The sequence below is a fragment of the Desmodus rotundus genome, chromosome 5, assembly GCF_022682495.2.
Source record: "Desmodus rotundus isolate HL8 chromosome 5, HLdesRot8A.1, whole genome shotgun sequence".
NCBI classification, from domain to species: Eukaryota; Metazoa; Chordata; class Mammalia; order Chiroptera; family Phyllostomidae; genus Desmodus; species Desmodus rotundus.
In genome coordinates, this window is record NC_071391.1 from 125433589 (window position 1) to 125457007 (window position 23419).

Here is a 23419-nt window from a genome sequence, read left to right on the forward strand (position 1 = left end):
GGTTTTATTCAGTTAATAAGTTCAAGGTTTTTTCATTTTTCTAATTTTTAAAAAATAAAATTATGTTATATTGTAATATATAACACAAAACTGGAGTGTATTACTTGGAGTTCCTAGTCTATAATTTTGGTCAAAATGGTTCTCTTGGCATTAGTTCTTTAAAAATGGTTAAAAGGTATCCTTATTTGCCCTTACTTCTTCCAGTACCTTTCCAAAATATCTTTCTGAAGAATAGACTAATTTTGAAATACTTAATTTTCTTTTTTTGTTATACTGGTAGAAAACCTAGGTTAAAAAAAGGGAAGTTGTCCTGATTATGTTTTCTTTATTCCCTTCTTTCTTGGATTCACTACAAGCTGCCAAATTGTTTAAAGACCCTTAGTTTTCTTCAGGCCTAAAATTTAACATAGAAGAGAGTAGTATCCTTTAGTTTGTAAAAGGATGATAAATGTATTCTAAGTAGTTTTAGATAAAAGGTAAATGGGGAAAGTATTGTTACAAAAAATTATTGTATTTTAGCCCACGGAGTCTTTATGTCCTGTGCTGTGAGACTGCCGAGTGTATAAAATGGCCATCCACAGAGAAGGAAATGGTCCTGGTTATAATTGCCTACCTACCACTGGTAACTGAATACTCTATAAATTAATAGCAGGATCACAATGAGCTCACTGTTAAGCATTTCCCCAAATTAGAGATTTTTTTCTGGATTAAGGCTAGCCAGTGTAGTATCTTGATGCACTAAATTCCTCAACTGAGAGTTGTTTTGCCCTTGTCGGTGTGTGTGTGTGTGTTTGAGATTTGTGGGAAGGTGTGATGCACTGTGCTGTAGAGAGCATGGTCCATAGGGGCAGTGCCTGCAGCACTAATCACCTGCAATTGCGATGCTTAGTGCAGTTGCTTGATTTGCCTAACCGTGGCCTCCCTTGAGGTGGAGGATAAAGGCAGGACTGGCTCACCAATAAGCTCTCCCTAGACATAAAACAGCTTTGATTTTTTGCTGCTAGCACCAACATGTACCTTCTGCCTTGGATTGGTTGTATAAGAGAAGCTAAATTTTTGAGCCCCTATTATACACTAAGCTGTTCTTACCTAATGTCATACTATCCTCTTAAACACTTTTATAAAAAAAGGGGTAATTTTTCCTGTTTTTACATGGTAAGACTGAGACTTAGATTTCACACAGCTAGTGAGTGTTTGGATTTGATTTTTAGGGCCCTCAGAAGCTAATGCACATGTTCCTTATGTTCCATCCCAGTCTGTCAATAGTACTGGCCATATAAGAAACATTTCAATGACTAGTATATTTGTTAGTATATTCATAAGATACTTTCTCCACAGAAAAGGAAGCATAACTTACTAGGTTTTATGCTTCACTGGTGTGCAATAACTAACTATATGGTACAATTTAAATTGTGGCAGTGTTGTTTTTTTTAATAGACTAAAAAGGAATTTTGAATAAAAAAAATAAGAATGAGGATTATGTTCCTGGACCTTTCCCAGTACTCTACAGATGAGCTATGCTTAGTTTAGATTGTAGATCAGCTGTAGCTTCAACTGCCAAGGAACACTGAAACCCCCATAGTACTTCTAGAAAATAACATAGAAATTCAGATGATTAATAGGACTTGCAACGTGGCAGATAGTATGCATAGGACAATATTGGCATTTGGGGTGACCCATGAGAAATGAAAGGGAGAGTTATTTTTAAAGGGAAGAAAAGCTTAAAGCTTTATACTAGATAGTATAGATAACAGTTCTAAAGCCACTGTCTTGAGTATTTCCTATGAGCCAAAGGCTTTATGGATACCTTTTCTCATTCTCATATCCAACCTGTGAGGGTAGATATTATCTTTATTTTACCAAGAGACAAAGTTAGAAAAAAAAAAAAAGAGAGACAAAGTTAGGCTCAGAAATATGGAGGAAGACATTCAAGTTCACGGTATTCTTAAGTGGTTAAAGCTGGAATTCAGCCTCCTCCCCCACCATGGACTATCTTATTACGCTTATGCCTTAAGCAAAGCTCGGATGATGTAAGTGGATTAGTCTTAAGAATGGGATTTTGATGGCCTGTAGTGCCTTCCTATATGACACTGGAAGTTAGAACTGTGTAAGTAAAACTGAAGAAATGGAAACATAAATTTTAGATGCTTATTTTTGTTAGAAAAAGAAATCACCCTTAAATTGTCATTTTTGGGAGGTGTTAACGGAGGATCTATATAACACTGTGACTCTTAGTTTGATTTTATGTCCTCTCTTCTTTTTTTAAAAATGGACTACTCTATTTTTCTTAATATGCAGAAAAAATATAAGAACTTCTTGAGCTTTATTCCTTGAATTAAGCATAAGGCTTCAAACACATTCTTAACCGACCATGTTGTTAAAAGTAGTATTGAAGTAAAGATACAAAGCTTAGTTTTATAGATCCATTAGTTGTAACAATATCAGAACATTTCTGAGTGGTATACAAGTCTGTACAAAGGGTGACTTTCATAATAGATAGAGTGTAGACATCAAAATATTCACAGTAGGCTGTGAATATAGCTTTTACTGTGGACTCTTGGTCAAAGTATTGTCACACATTATAATAAAATGGAACAATAATATTCTTTTGAGCGTGCATGTGCTACCTTTTCAAATTTTAATATAATTTCATCAGCTTTTTTGCTCTGCAGTAGTGAAAATATATAGCAATGGTGTGTTCCTTGAGGTTTTAAAGAGCTTATTAATGACACTACTCAGACTTAGAGTTGTTAACATACAGTTCCAAAACTGATTCAAGAGGAGGTAGCAAACCTGAATAGACTCATAATGCAAGAAACTTAAGTCCAGGTTACTATTAATCTTTAGTTGTATCAGTTTCTCCGTCAAAATTGAGATAATTTTTACTCAGAGTTGTTGGGAGAAGTATAATGCTTATACCAGTCCCTGGCACACAGTTAGCATTCAGTGGTATCAATTGTCATCACAGCCAGCATTACCATCATTACTCCCTTTTTCAGCTTCCCGAGGCTTGTCTGTTTTATCGCTTACTCCAAATACTCTTGGGTTTATTTATCAATTTAAAAAATATGGCTGTCAGAGGTTTTTCTCTTTTACTAGTCTGATCCCATCTCTGACAGAGCTAACTAAAAAAAATAAGAAAAAAATACCATTCAAGAAATGAGAAGGGGTATAATCACATACATGAAGATTTTTTTAATTATAAAGGAAGATTATATACAGGTTTTTGCGCAAAAGAGAAATTATGGAGAGATGTTCACCCAAATAGTAACATAGTTAACTCAGGGTGGTGGGATTTCAGGTGAGGATTAGATTTTTATTTGGTATGTTTACGTAGCTTTACTTCTTAGAGTATTGTTTCCCCAAATTGTACCCTAGAAAGAACATTCATTTTAGTAAATGTAATATCAAAGGTTTTATGACGTACTTTATCAGAGGTTGGCAAATTATGGCCCATAGGCCAAATCTGGTCTGCTACTTGTTTTTGTACAGCCTCTAAGCTAAGAATGGATTTTACACTTTTAAATGGTTGGGAAAAAATCAGGAGAATACTTTGTGACAAGTGGAAATTATATGAAATTTGAATTTCATTGACCATAAGTGAAGTTTTACTGACATACATTTATGCTTACTCATTTACATATTCTCTGCGGTTGCATCCAAGTCACAAGGGCGGAGTTCAGTAATTTCCCCAGAGAACGTACGGCGTGCGAAGCCTCAGATGTTTACTTAACTGTGACCCTTTTCAGAATAAGTTTGCTGACCTCTGTACTGCATTAGAGAAACCAGTTTAGTGTGATGTCTTTTTCTGGTTGTTTCTTTCTTTTTTTTTTTAACTTTGCCTGCTTTAGGGTAACTATCTAGTCTAGAATAAATGATTGCCAAGTTAAAGAATACAAGCATTTTGATAAATAATGCCAAATTGCCATGCACGAAAAAAATTGCAATATATTAATTTGTTATTTTCTAAATAGTCTATAATTTTAAGTTTTGGATTTCTCTTTTACCTACAATTTATGAGAGCTTTTTATTTTCCTAGTGGCTTTTTTTGTATAATACTTGGTTATTAATTCCCACTGTGGTCAAAATGTGGTCTGTATAATTTAAAATTTTATTATGCAATGTATCATGTACAGGAGCAAGTGTATAAAATATAAGTGCAGTCTAAAGAATAGTTTATAAGTAAAAACCATGTCCCCAGTACCCAGGCTAAGAAACAGAAAATCACCAGTGTTTTAGAAGCTTCCTGAGTGCCCCTCCCTAATTACGTCCATCCTCCAAATAGGTAACCATTTCCTTTCTATATTTTTATTTTATATGTATGTGTACTTAAACAATATATTTTGGGGGTTGCCTGTTTAAAAGGTAAATGAATTCATAATGTATATATCATCTGTATGATTTATTTCTCTAAGCATTATGTTTTTGAGATTCATGTGCATAGATGCCACTACCTGAAGCTTATCATCCTTGCTGTATAGTAACCCGTTATATGAATGTACACTGAGGGACTAATGAGGCTTCACTTAGATGTCTCAGTGACAGTCTCAACTGCAGCATTTTCTAAATTGAATTTATTAACTCTCTCCAGTACGTCAGTTGCCAAATCTGCTCTATTGTGTTTCCTGTCTCCGAAATAGCATCTCTAGCCATCTGTTTTCTCCAGTTGGAAACTTGACATTTGTTTTTGATACCTACTTTTTTTCATTACCAATCAATTATTAATCCTATGATTTGACTTCTTAACATTTCGAATTCATCCCTACTATCACCAGCCTTGTCCAGCTTCTACCTGCATCCCTGCAGTAGTCTCCGCCATGGTGTCGATACCCTTTCCTGTTCTCTCATCATGGGTTACAAGGCCTGCCTCTTCAACTTCATCTTGGTACTCTTCCCGTCACACACTAGTCTGTGTTATTAACATCGGCCATTATTCATGCCATGCTCATTCCTGCCTCTAACCTTTGCAAATGCTCTTCCCTAATTCATTTTTAATATCCTTCAGGACAAAATTTTGAAATACTACCTCACAGAGAAGTGGTTCTTGCTTACTGCCCCTTAAATTAGATCATGTCTCCCTGTTACCGATAGGACTTTGTATATACTGCTCCCTCTGGCACCACTATAAACTTTAGTTAAATGGTAATTGAGGACAACCTCTTATCTGATTCAATCAGGACCAGCAGTCTACAAAGTCTAATAAGGCAAGAAATCAGAAAAAGGATACACACCTTAAATATTTTATTCTAAAAATAAAACTGCATGTTCATTTGTCAGTCTCTTGATTAAGGGGCCAAAGTCTTTTCTCGGAGCGTAGATCCACCTGTTGCAGTATCATATTGTTTATCTTGCAGAAACCATACCCATAATGTATGATCTAAGATTTCCAGTTTGAGTTTTTTATTTTTACTTTTTAAAAGATTTTATTTATTTGTTTTTAGGGAGAGGGGAAGGGAAGGAAAAAGAGAGGGAGAGATACAACAACACGTGGTTGTCTCTTGTATGCCCCCTGCTGGGGACCTGGCCTGCAACCCAGGCATGTGTTCTGACTGGGAATCGAACTGGCGACCCTTTGGTTCACAGGCTGGCACTTAATGCACTGAGCCACACCAGCCAGGGCCAGTTTGAGTGTTTTAAGTAGAACAAGAATTTATAGACTATTCTGATGCATTCTGGGTTTAGAATTCTTATAGATCTTTGCAATACTTTTCCTAGTATTTTTACTAATTCTTTCTTATACCTAATTCAGTAGCATAAGTTGCTTTTATTAAGTATTTCAAAGTCATTGAACTCAGTCTTTCCCACTCTCCCACGTTTCATTTGGTTAATGAACACTTAATTAAGGCACATAATTACAATAAGTATAAGTGACATGACAGGTTTGGAAGCTAATATAACTAACTCAGTAAAAATATAACTCATCCAGTGGGAACGGAAGTACTGGGGCATACTGAGTCAGTGGGCTCCACATATTTTGAGTGCGTACATACATGGATTGGGTTGGCCAAAAAGTCCATTTAGTGTTTTCCACAAAATAAAAGGCACATTTTTCATTTTCACCAATAACTTACTGATTTGGATATTTTGAGTATGCCCGGCTATCTCCCACATGGTATAATGTTGACTGTTTTCAACTGAAGTCTTGATTTGATCGCTATCAACTTCAACTGGTCCACCCAACCATGGAGCATCCATCGTCCAGCGAGAACTCTCCGACATGCAACTTCGCAAACCACTTCTGACACGTTCAGTCACAGCACCTTCCTCATACACTGCGCAGTTCTTTTCTTGCATTTCAGTTGCATTTTTACCTCTCTTGAAATAATAAGCCATAATATGTCATAAATGTTGCTTAATTTCTTCCACCTTCAATATTAAAATGACTACACAAAAGTTCACCAATTTTGATTATTTTCAAATGTGCCCTGATATGACAGCTGTCACAATACAATCTAACAAAGATTGTTCAAATGAAGTTAAAGACAAACTAAATGCTAGTAGAGCCATGTTCTGGGAAAAAACCAAAGGAACTTCATGGCCAACCTAATACATGGTGTACTGCAATGATTTTCAACATTTGTCATCTCATAGCATACATAAACTAATGCTAAAATTCTTCACATCAAAAAGTATCCTTTTTGCCCATCTGACAAAATAGGTATCATTTTGACTTATTCACACCAGACAGCTATTGTTGTGTTGGCTATTGTCACTTTTCAGTTCGACAATCTATGAGAAAAGAGGTCAGTGCCCCTGACTAACTAGTCAGGTACTGCATGTTTTAACAATTCTTGAGGCACACCAGTTGAAAATAGCAGGCCTACTGTATAAATGCCATGTATATTGTAAGAGAGTTCTGAGGTTGAGTTATATGACTGCTTATTACCCACAAAACGGTAATTTTACATGGTTGAACATAATACTGAATGACAGCATAGAAATAAATAGACATCCAGTTGGATAGGCACAGTAAAGTGTGTAAATAATGATTTAAAAAATATTTTTTTAAACAACCCAACTAGTTCTTGGTTTTTTGAAGGGACGTAGCAATGACAGCCATGTATGTATCCCTGGGTTTCTGGGTCAGAAGTATTTGACACAGCATTATCTTTTTCTGAAACTTGTTGAAATGCCACCAAAATAGCAGTCAAAAGTTGAATCCCCTCAGCTGCCTCTTGTAACCTGAATTTGGCACAGAACTACTTTCCTCAGTCTGTGTCCCAAGTTTTGTTACTGTGACTGAAGGACTTTCTGTCCGGAAGGTGTTACCATGACTAAGTGGTCTAGATAGACTAAACAGGAGAGGAGGAATTTGAGTTGAGTCATATTCTTCCTCTTCAGCCGCTATGGCGTGCCATGTAGTCTTAAAACTTGTTGAATTAATTTATTTCTAATAAAGTGTGGTTTAAGTCCCATTGAAATGAACTCCTGGAAACTATTTCAATTATTTTGTTTTGTGGAAATTTTGTAATAGATACAACTTGGCATTAAGAGGGCCATTGACTGTATGTAGTCTTTAATATTTTTATGTATGTACATTTTTGGGTAATGGAATTTGACCTCTAATTTTTCATAATTCTGGTTTATAACTTATCCTTTTAAATGTCAATTTTCAACAAAAGCTATTTAACTTACAATGACTTTAGAAAACCAGTTTTAAATTATGATTGTCCCTGGAGGAAGGAGTTTTTAGAAATTTGTTTTGGCTAGTTTCAGGATAGCTATGCAGGTATGGAAATATGAAAGATTGTAATGGATGAGTACCTTTTATTCTGGAATCAGTACAATTGAAATTTAACGCTTTTTAAGCCATGTGTACCTGTACATAAAGTAATAGAATCGTAATTTAGGTCTCAAAGGGTTTCAGCTAAATGTATTTCCTAAAATTTAACAACAAAACAAAAGAACCTCAAAATTGACATTGTAAACATTAAGATAGTTGAAATGCCTTCCTGATTCTTACATGAACTCTTCTATGAATCATTATCAGAATTTTTTTTATTCCCAGTATTACAGCTGCCCACATAGCATTTCCCACATCAAGAAAAATTCTGTTCTGTATCTCCAATGGGTGTGGAAGAATAATTGTCTTCCTTTAAATTAGAATATTTTGTCACAATGCAATCTATTAACAGTATTCATATTAGAAATAGAGAAATCATTAAATTTTATGCTTTTTATAAAACTGAAACAAAGTGTCAGAAACTTCCTTTTGTAACCTGACAAGTACAGTTGTTTTCTACACGTCCCACTTATTTATTCAGTTTATTCAATGTACAAACAACTCTCTAAGGGGGTGAGTGGTTTTAAGTTTGGTTGCTCTCTAAACAGTCATTTTTCGGGTGTGATTTGCTTGTCAAATGTTTTTAGATAGCTACAAAGGTTTTGTTGTAAACATGGAGAGAGACTCTGGAACCCTTGAATATTGCTCTTCTAATGTCTACCATGGTGTGGTTTACAATGTTACACACTGCTGACCGGGGTCAGCAAACTTTCTGCAAAGGGCCAGATGGAAAATATTTTAGGCTTTGCAGGCTACATGTGGTCTCTGTCAGTGTTCTTTGGGAGGGGAGGGGGGGTTAAATCTCTTTAAAAATGTAAAAACCATTCTTAGCTAGGATCCATCCAGAAATAGTCCACTGGCTGTATTTGGTCCTCAGGCTAGTTTGCTGACCCCTGTGAAAGAAATATAATTTGAATCATATATGTAATTTTAAATATTTTAGTAACCACATTGAAATAGGGGTGGATGAAATTAATTTTAATAATACTTAACCAATTCTACCCACACTACTATCACTTCAGTAGGTTGCACTAGCCAAATTTCAGGGGCTCAGTCACCACATGAATTGGACAGCACAAGCTGGAGACCAGAGCTGTTCAAAGTATGGTCCATGAGTTGGGGCCGGTCTGCAGTTCATTGCCAGTCTGTTTCAAGTTAGGTATAGAAATTAAAAGTAAGTACTTAAAATATTTGATAGCGATTTGACAGTTATTTTATGCCTGTTCAGTCTAATAATGCACTTGCATTTCATGCCCTTTTTTATATTTTATTCCAGTAATTTATTCTTCTTCTATCTTACAAAAGAATAAGTCTGAAATTAAAGAATAAGTGTGTGGCTGTTCACTATAGATAGTTTAAGAGTCGCTGTTCTAGACAGTCTCTCCTGAGCTTCTGTAGGCCTCTGGCATGTATGGCACAAGTAAAAAGATGAGAAATGGTGATGAGGTTGTGGCACATAGTTTATCTAGTATTATTCACACGCCCAATACAGAGCAGTGTCCTTTCACTTGTGTCTTTTGGAGCTACCATTGGAGCATCACCCAAAGCTTGTACAGAACCCAGCAGTGTTCATGCTCAACTCCAGACCAGTTAAATCAGAATCTCTTGGGAGGGACCTGTGCGTCATGCAGTTTCCAGGTGATTATATTATGCAGCCAGTGTTGGTGTGTGGACCCCTCATCTCAGAAAGCTGTTCTTCATCTAGAAAGACTCTAACCTGGGTGGGGTTTTCTGTGGGTACCATTTATTCCTTTACCAGTGGAAAGGGCGTCAGGTTGAGTGAACATTGGCATTTTTATCTTTACTCTCTTCTGGAACCCACTAAAACAAAAGGACTAAAAAAGTCATAAGGCACAAACTCAGAAGTAGAAAACAAATGAGAGAAGACAGAAACAGTCCTGATTGGTCAAGTTCTTGGTAAAGGAAGGTAGCTAGAAGTGAACAGCGCTGGGAGAGGTGGTCTAAGTGCCTGCAAACGAGCGTGCTGGAAGCAAACCAGTGTGCCCTGCCAGCTAAGCTAGAGGGACCAGGCACCTCAGAGGGTGAGGGTGAAGCTTGGAGCCGAAAACAGGAGTGCTTGAAAGTCTGCATGTATCAGACTCCCACGAGTCCTCCCCTTCAAGGCAACTACTGTTCCTTTGCCGTGGATGAAACTAGAAGTTAGAGCTTGGAGAAGTTTAATCTGAGAGGTTTAGTCATAGCTGGAGTTGGGATATCTTTTACAAATGAGGACACCTTTTGAAAAACGTGGACTTAAGCTAAAGTCTGAATATTGAAACCCACTGTCCCTTGCCCTGCTCTCAGAACACAGCCATCAGGTATATACAGGGGTGAGCAAAGTAGGCTTATAGTTGTGAGTATGCAAAACACAGAGTTTATCCTGTATTATATATATTATTTATTTATGAATTAGTATATTGACATTAACCTATTTTTGCCCACCCCTGTATGCCCCAGAGAGGAGATTGGAACGTTTCTCTCTGGGATGAGGACAGACTTAACAGATACTGCTTTGGGGGATTCCCAATAAAAAACTTAACTCATTGCCACATCACCTGTAGTAAAGCCAGCTAGTTAACAAACAACCTCCACAAAGCAGACAGAGTTTCCGATTAGCATGTTAGTGCTGATGGATAGCCAGGCACCATCAGACATTTGTGGAAGACCTCTGAAATAAAAAATAGAGAACTAAAGACTTAAAGAGAAAAAGGTACTGGGAAAAATATATAAGAATATTTAAAATGTTACAAGGAAGAAAATAATGAGAATTTTTGTATCCTTAGCAGAATAAGATACTACATCCAAGAAGTTACAAGAGGGTGTTATTAAAAAGAACATTCAGAGAAAAAGAAAGTGGTCTTGGAAATTAAAAGTGTGATAGAAAAAATTGCAACTGAATTAGACGTGTTGGAAAGTGATGCCAGAGAAATTCATCAGACAGTAGAAAAAGAAAAGAAATACAGTATTGAAAAGAAAATATATGATAATCAAAAGATGAATCTAAGAGGTCTAGTATCTAATAAAAAGGACTTCCGGGAGAGGAGGAGGGGGCAGTGGGAAGGACATCGAAAGGGCCCAGCACGATGAACGTCCACGCTAAGGATACAGAGAAGCCGTGGTTTTCCATGAAACAAACTAGGTCACCTAAGAAGATTGGGAGTTATGATATTGGGCTTTTCAACAGCCACACTAGAAGCTGCTAGAACAGTGGAGTAATGCCCTCAAAATTCTGATGGTAAAATATTTCCAACCTAGAATTTTATCAACTAGTTCAAGTTTTTCCATTTCTTTGGACATTGACTTTTAGGTTACTGAATGCGACGGTGCGCCTGTCAGTGTCGTCTTAAAATAATTCGTTTGTAAAGTGCCATAAACTGCTTGCGATTTTTTTTAAAGGAGTAGGAAAAAAGATGCTGAACTGCATGTATTATTGTTTTTAATTTAATTATTACAATATCATAACTCTTTCTATTGCTCTATTTCTTCTAAGCTCTTCCAAGATTAAGAATTGGGAAGCTTAAAGACACCTTTCCATTTAAACCCAAATACTGTCTTTTTTTCCTCCTATTTTTCTTTCTACTCAAACTGCTTCTTCAAAATTATGGATAAAATTTGATACATTATAGGATTAGGGATTCTTTACAAGTGATTAACCTGTAAGCTTAGATTGCTAGATGAGTGGAATAGCAGTTGGTAAGTGAAATTGGGAAGATTGCTCCTAAGGCTTTTGAGCTAATTTTAATGTGTTACACAAATGTGGTCCTGCTTCTAACTTTTGAGAAGTTGAATACCGATATGTTTCAACAATATACGATATATTTTCCCTTTTCATACCTGAGGCAAGTACCTAAATTACTCAAAGTAAGGAGACAATCAGTTGCATAGTGAAATTAGATTAATACATGGGAAAAAGAAACCAGAGTTTAATCGAGACGGCTTATTTTCTTTCCCCTGAGTTCTGAGTATTGTATCTGAAAGGAAGCGGGAAGTGAGGACTAGCTTGGATAATGATGCAGTGCCACAGGAGGGCCTGGTGGCCTTACAGACACCGGACAGAAGGTTTGCCCCATCCCTTTACAATGCAAGGCAAATTCCTGACCAGTGTTGCTGAAAGTTCCAGAGAGAAGGGGGTCGGGTTCTGCCTTTTCTGTTTTTGCATACCACTTTAACTTATTTTTCTTCTTCTCCTCTTTTGTCTTTAGATCTTATAATCAATGGATAAAGTGGGGAAAATGTGGAATAATTTCAAATACAGGTGTCAGAATCTCTTCAATCATGAGGGAGGAAGCCGTACTGAAAATGTGGACGCGAACTCCAGCAGATGTTTGTCTATCAGAGAGAAAAACGTCAGTGTAGGAGACCTAGCTCCTCAGCAACAAAGCAGTCCCTTAAGAGAAAATGTTGCCTTACAACTGGGGTTAAGCCCTTCAAAGAATTCTTCAAGGAGAAACCCAAATTGTGCCACTGAAATTCCTCAGATTGTGGAAATCAGCATTGAAAAGGATGATGATTCGTGTGTCACCCCAGGAACAAGACTTGCAAGAAGAGATTCCTACTCGCGACATGCTCCGTGGGGTGGGAAGAAGAAACATTCCTGTTCTACAAAGACCCAGAGTTCACTGGACACTGATAAAAAGTTTGGTAGAACTCGAAGTGGACTTCAAAGGAGAGAGAGGCGGTACGGCGTAAGCTCTGTACACGACATGGACAGCGTTTCCAGCAGAACTGTAGGAAGTCGCTCTCTGCGGCAGAGGTTGCAGGATACTGTGGGCTTGTGTTTTCCAATGAGAACTTACAACAAGCAGTCAAAGCCTCTTTTTTCTAATAAACGAAAAATACACCTTTCTGAATTAATGCTTGAGAAATGCCCTTTTCCTGCTGGCTCCGATTTAGCCCAAAAATGGCATTTGATTAAACAGCATACAGCCCCTGTGAGCCCGCATTCAACGTTTTTTGATACATTTGATCCATCATTGGTTTCTACAGAAGATGAAGAAGATAGGCTTAGAGAGAGAAGGCGTCTTAGTATTGAAGAAGGGGTTGACCCCCCTCCCAATGCACAAATACATACATTTGAAGCCACTGCACAGGTTAATCCGTTATATAAACTGGGACCAAAGTTAGCTCCTGGAATGACTGAAATAAGTGGGGACACTTCTGCAATTCCACAAGCTAATTGTGATTCCGAAGAGGACACAACCACACTGTGCTTGCAGTCACGTAGGCAGAAGCAGCGTCAGGTCTCTGGAGACAGCCATGCCCACGTTAGCAGACAGGGAGCTTGGAAAGTCCACACACAGATTGATTACATTCACTGCCTCGTGCCCGATTTGCTTCAGATTACAGGGAACCCCTGCTACTGGGGAGTGATGGACCGTTATGAAGCAGAAGCCCTTCTTGAAGGGAAACCCGAAGGCACGTTTTTGCTCAGGGACTCCGCACAAGAGGACTACCTCTTCTCTGTGAGCTTCCGTCGCTACAACAGATCCCTGCATGCCCGAATTGAACAGTGGAATCACAACTTCAGTTTTGATGCTCACGACCCGTGTGTATTTCACTCCTCCACTGTAACAGGACTTCTGGAACATTATAAAGATCCCAGTTCTTGCATGTTTTTTGAACCATTGCTTACTATCTCACTAAACAGGACTTTTCCTTTTAGCTTGCAATACATCTGCCGTGCGGTAATCTGCAGGTGCACTACCTATGATGGAATTGATGGCCTCCCTTTACCATCAATGTTACAGGATTTTTTAAAAGAGTATCATTATAAACAAAAAGTTAGAGTTCGCTGGTTAGAACGAGAACCAGTCAAGGCAAAGTGAACTCTCCTGTCCTAGATGTGCTTTTATGCGCATCAGACAGTGCACCCACAGCAAGCACACGTATCAGTGTTAGTTTTTCCCAGTAAAGTATGTGAGCTTAGTGTTAGTGTCCGTCAGATGCAATCTGCTGTTACTCAGAAAAACGGGGTGCCTATTGATACAACAGGATAGAACTACAGGTGTTCAGTGAGGCTACAGAAGCATCGGGCCGCTTTAGCTGGTTGGTTTTAATGGCTGTAGTAGTCGAGTGAGGCAGTTCTGGGGCATTTGCTATGAAGAATTCTATTTCTTACTGAAGAACAAATCGTTACTATTGGATGAGTATTTCAACAGTGTGACTAATGTTTGAAATTATTTTTTCTAAGAATTTTTCTATACCCTTCCAAAGTAGTGATGTTTGTAGTTATTATAAATCAAGCTTTGCAAGTCCAAAAAATAAAGACTGCCTTCCTTTTAGAAAAAATAAATGCAATTTTCTGGCCACAAGGGCATAGTGCAGTTCACTTAAGTGTTGATATAGTTTATAGTCAGGCTCCTTTTCTCTTCTGCAAAAGGTACTGTTAAGTAAACCAGTTTTTCTAAATAGTAGTTCCTAAAATTTCAGACTTCTAAAGTTGGTAGGAGAATTTTATTTAAAGGCCTTAGGTGTTAATTTTGTTTTAATGAGTGCTTTAACTTAAAACACATTGGGAATAGCTGCTGCGGCGTAGTCCTGCGTGTGGTTTTCAGAGTTGGCACGTGCAGTCTACTTGTTGGTCTGTCACTGTTGGATCTTTCCCTATGCCCACGACGAGTCTGTGAACCGTGAAGACCGTGAGACGAGAAGATGCCCAAACAAGTCAGAAATAATAACTGCAGTGGTTGCTGGTGTTGATATTATTGTTAAACTGTAATAATTTGGATGGCAGTATTTATCGCTTTGTTGTAAATGCTCATCGCTGAATTGCTTAAGTACAATTTGTAGAATTTCAGTGCAGTTAATTTTTAATGGAAAATCTGAAACCTAAATTGCAGATTTAAAAGGTACTGTACAACCATTGTATCTGTAAATAACTTACTTAGCACCTTTTTGTCACTTAGAATAGTATGCAATACTACTTGAGTGGGCTATTTTGGAAGTAATACCAAGTTCTAGTGTTTGCTTCTTAGTATTGAACTGAAGTTACAGTTCTGTCCTAGACATTTTGCACTAAAGTAGTCGAGTCCATTCTTGTGTCTTTTTGTTAATGTGCTCTGTACCACTGGTGAGTGCTCCTTAGTTTCCTTACCTGCTGCTACAGAAAGTTATTTTACATCCTGATGGCCATTGCCAAGGCTACAGAAAAGAAAAGCTATATTTGTATGCAACACTAACCCTTTGACTGCTAATGTATGTTTCTGCTTGCTGTGCCTTGTTATGGCTGCTTTTTTGTGCTAATAAAGTATGTTTGGTGTTCTCCTTGTAGATCTGCTGTTTTATACATTTGCAACAATTTCTCTCGTAAATGGAATGGTTTGGGTTTTTTAATGATGCTTTACCCGACAGCCTACTATAGTCAATGCAACCCACTGTACAGTCTAATACTGACTTATTCTGAGTAAGCTAACTCTAAATTTAATGCTATACATCTTTCCAATCATAATCACATATACTGTGCAACAGTATATATAGTTCCTGCAAATTACTGTACAGTTTAGATTATAACAGAAAATAAACAGAGAAATACTGACTAAAGTGATTGATTTCTCTGCTTATAAGTGAAAAATTGAAACCATCAATGACATGTCATAGTAAATGAGTGTCTATAGCTTCCTACTGCACCAGAAACAGATTAAATGAAGTCTTGTATATCAGCGCCATTTATTGGTTTGGGGACCATTTTAATTTCAAAAATGCCCAAAATGTAGAACTTTAACCAAAGATTTATCCATTTTTAAAGCAAAATGGGGATTGAAGGGACTCATAATTCCTGTTATTTCTAATAGAAGTCCCTGAAGAACATATACCAAAGTGTTTGAGAACTTCATCCAAACCTACTTTAAAGCATTATGTGCAATTAAGTTGTTATGACATAATTATATTGCATAATTGTTGGGTTTGTTTTCTTGAGCTTATAATGTACCTGGAAAATAAACCTCTTGACAATGAAGAGTCCACACTGCTTTTTGGAGACAGACGGTATATATGCAGGCAAGATCTTGTTTTAAAGAGGTAACTTGAGACTCCAAGAAAGCACTTGATGTTTTATATGCTTATAGCAAATTGATGTTCTAATTGTAGTTTTTATAGAGAATATTAATTCTTTTATGTGTTTCAGAACTTTCACATGTTGTATGGAAATCGTTTTAAATGTGTGCGTATTTGAGTTTAAGCATGTATACAGTGTGCCGAAAGTCACTTCTGTCTCAGTCTGTGTAATATTAATATGCAACTTTTGGTTTAAAATTTTTTCTTACAAAATTAGTGGCTTACCTTTTAAAAAAGAAAGATCACCAGCATGAAATTGCACCCTAGTCTATAGTCACTGTGTCTTTTTCTAAATCCCACTGTAGTCTGTCAACTAAACTTGTGTTTTCATGGTCTCTTGGAAGTGCATTTTAATACACACCAGGAAATTCTTTATACGTTTGGACCCATCTTCCGGGGGAAGTAATTGACCCAAAGACAGGTTGCTCTGATTCATGCACGAGTACATTCTCATTCTTTCACCCACTCACTCACTCATTCATCCTCTCTACATGTGCATATATGTACGCAGACATACATACATTTATGATGATATTACCGTCTGATTTGAAATCATTTAGAAGCCTTATTCTATGTATATTCATCTTTGTACCATTCAGATTTGATTATCTGCACCTAAGGTTTAGTCTTGTTTGTAACACAGCCACCTTACAAGAGAACGCATTCATCAGTATTTTCTGGCTAACCATAGTAAAAAAGTATTTGAAGAAGAAACAGCTTGGTTCATATAGTTATTAAGAGTCATAATTAAATTGATGTATCTTAGACAAAAATTTTGCCCAAGTACAATAATTATACCACACAACCAATCTGTTTTCTTAAGGTCTATTAGAAGGTTTATATAAGATTTATAATGGCTTGAGCCATACAAATTGATAACTTCTGAACATTTTGACAAATTGAAAGTTTCTGAACCATTTTATTTGACTTTTTGATCTGGTTGCTATTCATTTTTATCCCAACCTGCCTTTGCTCCTTGGCACTAAACAGTAGTTTGGTAAGTTTTATTGAGCTTGGTCTTAGACCACTTATTTTGGTAGCAAAGACAGCTATAAAATGGCTTTCTGGTGGAGGGAAGGAGGCTATGCGTGGGTCAGAACTCTCCTAGGAAAGATAGAGACTCTACCTATCTCTGGGAGTGTGTTAACACAGCAGCTTTACGAGTGTGTTCGTTTGCTCTGTACCCCAACACACACAGTTTTACTAGATGAAGTTCGATTTAAAAACACACACAAAGGGCTGACTTGAAGGTGAGAAGGGTTTCCCAGGGGGGCAATACCACTTGGTTGGATGCATAAGAACTACATACCAATGAGGCCAGGTTTTGTTTCGTGATTTTTGCAGCAGCTGGTACGGAACAGACTTTCTAAATGGTATGGTCTAAGGAGGTTTGGGGTGGGGTTTTTGTGGGAGGTGGTTGGTTGGTTTGGGGGGTGGTTTGTGAAGGGGTTGCTTGCCACCGCAAAGTATGGATCACAATTGTTTTGGTGCCCCAGATGTTTGATTGAATAGACTTTTTTCAGCCATTCATTCAACAAATACTCATGGAAGACGCATGTGCCAGTCACCATTTTTGATGATGGGTCTACATTAGGCTATAAGACAAAGTTATAAGGTCATTAGGGAATACTAACCTTGAGGGGTGAGAAGAGAATGACCAAGATCAAAGAACATTTTGATGAACGATAAAACAAGTCTCTGGGCAAGAATGAGCATATATGCTGAGAAAGAAAATGCCCCTTAGCCTGGAACCCAGTGAGGGCAGGGAGATGGGGCGGGAATGGTAGGTTCTAAGGTTGTAGAGAAGCACAAGGGCCAGTCCACTGAGGACTACGAATCCATAGGAAGGAGTTTTGGTTTTACTCTGAATAGTTGGTAAACCATTGGAGAATTTAAGTACGGGAGTGATGGGGTCTGCTTTCTATTCCTCTGTTAAAGGGAAAACAAGCTATAGTGGGATGAAATAAGGGAAACTATTTTCAAAACATATCTTTTAACATTTAAAAGACTCAGTCATCCTGACAACCTTGCCAGGTGCGGCTACCCAGTAAGTCACACACACTCAGGTACTTGGGAAGCTATCGCACAGCTCTTGAACTGATCAAGTGAAGGCCAAGGGGCCACTTAGCCACCCCCCCCTCCCGCCCAGTTGACCCCGAGTTCACGTTCCACGAGGATACCTTGCTCGAAACAGGCTGTGGGGCAGCTACACTTGAACCTTGCTCCAGATGGTGAGACGAGTGAAGGAGCACGATTCTCATGGCTACTTGTACAGCTACTGAAGTGGGACTTGGCGAACAAGTGAGAAATGTGGGAGCCTGGACGGGTGGTAGTCGTAGGGAGAAGGCAGGGTCAGGATGTCTTCCTGGTGGTAACGCAAAAGGATTTGGTGATGGGTTAGATGTGAAGAAGAAATCAAAGCCACCAATTTTTGACCTGAGCAAGGGTGGTCATGCCATTAGCTAAGATTTCAGAAACCCAGGGGAGGAGCAAATCGGAGGGGTCAATATGAATCCTGCCTTCGATATGTTGAGTTCCGAGGTTTCTATTAATTATCACAATGGAGACGTTGAGTAGGCAATTGGAGGTGTGAATGTAAAGGGAAAAAGTGAAATATGGGGAGTCACTATATGGATAATATTTAAAACCATAGGGCAGGATGGCAGCAGCTAGGGACTTTGCATGGAGTAACGCATTTCTTTGGGGGAAGTAATTATGACAACATTTATCTTGTAAATTCAAGATTCTACATCAATAAGGTTTTTTTTTAAGCCAACTACTTAATGGGAGACTTGCCTTTCAAAGAGTTTTAAAATACTGGGATCATAAATCTTGCACTCAATTTTAAAACTTTATCCATGTCAAATTTCGTCTTGCCTTCCACGTCAAGTATACTTGTGTATTTTTAGTACAAATTTTTATATGAAAAATGCAAGTTCATTATGAAATATTTAGAAACTACTAAAAATTATAAAGAATCGGGACCAAAAAAAAAAGAAAAAACCTAGTCCATACTATCACTTTCGCTACTGTCACCCACTCTAGCTTCTGCCTCCCAGCTCCCGTCTGGTAATCTTCCAGCGGTGACTGCTGTTAACATTTATTCTAACATTTATTCCCTTCCATTATTTGTCCATGCATTTTAACAGTTAATAACATACAGAGATGGGGAGGGTCTTAGGCTTCTAATCACTTTTATTTTTTTAAAGATTTTATTTATTGAGGGAGGAATGGGGGAGAGGAACATCAGTGTGTGGTTGCCTCTTGTGCACGCCCAAATGGGGACTGGTCCACATCCCAGCATGTGCCCTGACTGGGAATCAAATGGACAACCCTTTGGTTCGCGGGCCAGTACTCAATCCACCGAGCCACCACACCAGCCAGGGCTTGGATCACTTTTAGCGAGTATACTCAGATGTACTCCAAATTTCTGCTCTTCACCTGATTCAGTGCGGACCTTGGCCCCTTTGGTCACTTCAGACTTTGAGGCAGGTCTTTCAGTGGGTAGAATAACTGAGACTGCAAAGGCCTGATTGCCGATGGTTTCCTGAAATAAAATTTCAGTAGAAGATGAGAACCCTCACCTCACAGAATTTATAAACTAGTAAGGACACGGGCAAATGCATAAAAGTATAATGATGCAAACATATGGAAATAGACCAAGCAAAAGGCAATTAATCAAAAACTGCCTGCCTGGCCGATAAGGAAAACCTGAAACATGACGGACGTGGAGGCAGGGCGATTTGGTATCTTGGATTTGTTTCATTACAAAAATGTCTAAAACTCTGACCTGGAAGATGGTGGGGAAATATACTGGTAAATAGCAACAGAAGTCGGGCAGGGTTTCCATTGCTTGTCACATTTGAACACAAGGCAAGAGTCTGGCCTCATCTAGATTCTTAAGCAAGCTAGAACTAGAAATTATAACAAAAGCTGCAGCATGGATTCTGACCAGCAGCAGCTGGAGGCGGGGAGCGCTGTGAAATTCGCCTAGACCAGACTGATGGCCCTGGAATGGAACTGCGGAGTAGATCTGAGAGACGCTGCAAAAGAAAAATAGCACAATTCAGGGGAAGGAAAAGCAAGCAATTTGCTTGCCTAAGAGAGTTTTTGTTGAACACATCATAGTTTCTTCAAATTTAAGCAAATCATGAGAAAGCCAAATTAATATCTCCCTTTTAATATGAATACATATCTTGTTTTTAACGCAAGAAAAACTAATATTTGATCAAATAAGGAAAACATCACTTCTAACAATACCTACATAGAGAAAATAGGAAGATTAGGTAAAACTTAAATGTCAAAAAATTTACTTGACAAAAAACTGAGAAAAGGTGGCAAAATAAGCTTTAAGAGGGAGTTCTTGAATTTTATCCCCCCAGACCTATTGTGACTGATGTACCGCAAGTTGTCACCTGTAAGGAAACCAATTTGACCATGGGCTAATTAATGTAAATAAGAGTTAAGGTTCTACGGCATCTCAGCATCATAAAAAAAGCAATGTTACTCGAGGACCTGCTGTAGTTTTCTCGTTTCTTAAATTTAGTAAGTGAAAACTGCATTGAATTTTTATTGAGTAGCCGATGTTACACTTGGAAATGTAGGGCATTATGCCTGATACTATCCTTTCTCGAGTCGTTTACTAAGCATCCCTTTCTAAATAGAAGCCTAAAATTTTAGGATATTTTTTTAAACAATGTAAATCAACCACAACACTGAATTGTTTAATCTTATCTGTCTTTAAATACATACAATTATGCATTTCATTCCACTTTTTACTTCTGTTTTTTAGGATGAATGACATTAAATTTATAGTACTTTTCTTAAACCCTTTAAGATACATTTAAAAATCAAACCGGAATAATTTAAAGCTTTGCCACCCAATGTTATGAATATTTTAGGTGCCCTTGGGTGTAATAGAGGTTGAACTTTAATACCATTAGGAGAATAGAGAAATATTTTTATATAGTAGTTCCAACACTATGAATGATGTAAATTTGTAAATTGTTATCTTTAAAATATTGTCCTAACTTTTAGCCATTTCTTTCCTAAAGATAATAGGATTAGAAAGTCAAAGTTAATTGCTACAATTTGGCTATGCTTCAAACAGAGAAGCTGAGAGACTGTAGTTTATTGGCGACATGAGCACAATGTCTATAAGGGCCTGCATTTGATCCATAACAGTTCTGTCAGAGGCTGGGTGGCGTGCCGGAAATAATGGCTTCCTGGCCCAGCAAACAAACCATGTACGTCCTGACGGGGCGATGGACACCCGTGTCATCCGGAAGGGTTACCTGAGCTGCCTGTGTCTAATCCTCTACTTGTCTTTGATGCGTTTCTTAGAGGGGTTAAGTGATTTGTCCAAGGTCACAGAGAAAGTGAATGCCAGAATTCAAACACAGATCTGAGGCAGAACCTAAGCCCCAGCCCGCTGTACTTGTTGGATCCTAATTTTGTCAGCCAAATTAATACTTCTTTTGACACTCTGTCCTTTTTTTATCTCCAGATGACAACAGATTGTAAATAACCGATGAAAATAGATTCTAAACTGTTGATGCAAGTGTTGAAAAGAACAGGCCACTAGAGTCTCCTTGATGCATATCCTCCCGCCATCTGGGAGTGCCTCTGCCATTTCTCCAACTTTCCCTAGCACTTCTCTCCCCTTGCACACCACTCTCCTGTCGCACTGGCCTTCTTTCAATGGCTCCAACACCTCCGTATCTTTCCCACCTCAGGGCGTTTGCACACTTGCTCCCTCCCGAAATTCTCAGCTTCCCATTGGTTCACATAGCAGGATAGACTCTTCTCAGTCTTCGTAGCTAGGCTTAAATGTCAGCTCAGAGGGACCCGGTTATGCCATCTAAAGGAGATTTCCCCTTTATTACTCTCTACCTTTGCCCCCTGCCTTTTCTTCATAGTTTTTATTACAAAAACTTGCAAATATTTATTTGAGTTTTGGGTTTTGACTCTCCCTTCAGAAACTCTCTGAGAAGAGATCATATCTGTCTTGTTTGCTGTTTTATCCTTAGTGCCTAGTAAGGTGCTTAACACAGAGCAGTGCTGCTTGTTTGTTATAAATGAATGAATTAATAATCCACTTGTATTTATTTCTCCATTTACAGACAAAAATATGACAACCTTATTGCATGTCCCACTAGGTTACCCATCGTGGTTCCTGAAGATTGCCACTTTCCTTTCTATTTCTCACAAGCTCTGCCCTTACTGATCCACCCCAGAATGTGGTGCAAAGTTATCCCAAGTTCATCGGCCTGCAGTGTGTGGAACCACTTGCCTTCCCCTTTGAAGATAGGACTCGACACCTCTGGTGACTCGGCCTTCAGAGACCCTCACTGGAGGCTTCGTTCTCTGGAAAACACTAATCTAGGCCAGGATATTGATAGCAGCTGTCTTTTTTCTAGAATCTTTTCACCCATTTGGACCACTGACTCCTTCTTGTCAGCATTTGTTCTGCCTCTTTCAGAAAAGGTAGAAATGTAACAGGAATTGGGTAGCTGAGTTTTCCCAACACCCATTAACATTATACCATTGCCTCTTGGGTTCTGACCAAGTGTGCCTTGATATGGCTAAACTCACCAAAAGTCCGAATCGTTGGTAACTCCAGGACCCATTATGGCCCCTCCCTCAGGAAAATGGTGGAGAAAATTGAGATCAGCCTGCACACCAAGTACACTTGACCCTTCTGTGGCAAAACTAGATGAAGAGACAAGCTGTGCGGATCTGGCACTGTGGTTCCTGCAGGAAAACAGTGGCTGGCGTCCACCGTCACGGTCAAGTCTGCCATCAGAAGACTGAAGGACTTGAAAGACCAGTAGGAGCTCCACGATTTGAAACATTGCTAGCCTATAATAAGTGAGTTAATGTATGTAACAAACAAATAAACCATTATACCCTTCCTTGACTGTCTCTTTACCCATCATCTACTTATCTCAAACATAACCAACCTTGTACGTTTAAATCAAAGTACTTTTGTTGGTAGTAAGATCAGTTATCCTTGTCATTGCATTTGGATCAGCATCTGCAAATGTGCCACAGCTGCGTAGCAAAAACAGGTCACTAACATAGTTCCTCTTGAACAACTTGCACTTTAAATGAAATACACCGTTGTAGATGATAAAAGTACACCTAGATACAGGTTTCCCTGCTGTCTGAAAGGACAGGGTTCTTATGAAACCTTTCATAAGCCAAAATGGAAGAAAGTGAAGAAGCAATTACCTTAACATGTGTCTTGCTAACGGACACACAAAGTAAATGGGGATAAAGCACAGGTGCTCACGGACCCAGTTCAAAGCTCTGGCTGCTTGACACCAACGTGCTGACTGTTGTTCCTGGGGAAGGAGCTTGGGGGCGCTGCGCTCACCGCTCCAGGTGCGCTACCTCTATGATGGCTCACTGCAAAACAAACACTGAGTGATCTGTTCACTTTTTGTCTTTTATCATAAAAGCAAAAATCGTCTTTGGATTGATTTCAGTAAGGAAAACCAGGTACTAATGTGGGTCTTTCACAAAAGCAAAGAGGCGTGCGTGATGTGGACTTTTGAAAACACCTGTATTTGAGAGAATGCA

General features: G+C 38.4%; 1 protein-coding gene across 10 annotated transcripts in view; it reads left to right on the plus strand.

Annotated features, from left to right (window-relative positions):
* Nucleotides 1-22739, plus strand: part of SOCS5 (suppressor of cytokine signaling 5) — a 66964-nt gene extending 44225 nt beyond the window's left edge. For 9 of the 10 annotated variants that reach the window (XM_053924240.1, XM_053924239.2, XM_053924238.1 and 6 more), the window contains one exon: nucleotides 11986-16096. In XM_053924240.1, coding sequence (XP_053780215.1) covers nucleotides 11998-13608 — 1611 coding nt within the window. In that variant the 5' untranslated portion in view covers nucleotides 11986-11997 and the 3' untranslated portion in view covers nucleotides 13609-16096. Of the gene's footprint in view, nucleotides 1-11985; nucleotides 16097-21993 lie in introns of those variants that run through there. The other variant, XR_008426853.2, reaches the window with a different exon arrangement.
* The last annotated feature ends 680 nt before the right edge of the window (nucleotides 22740-23419 follow it).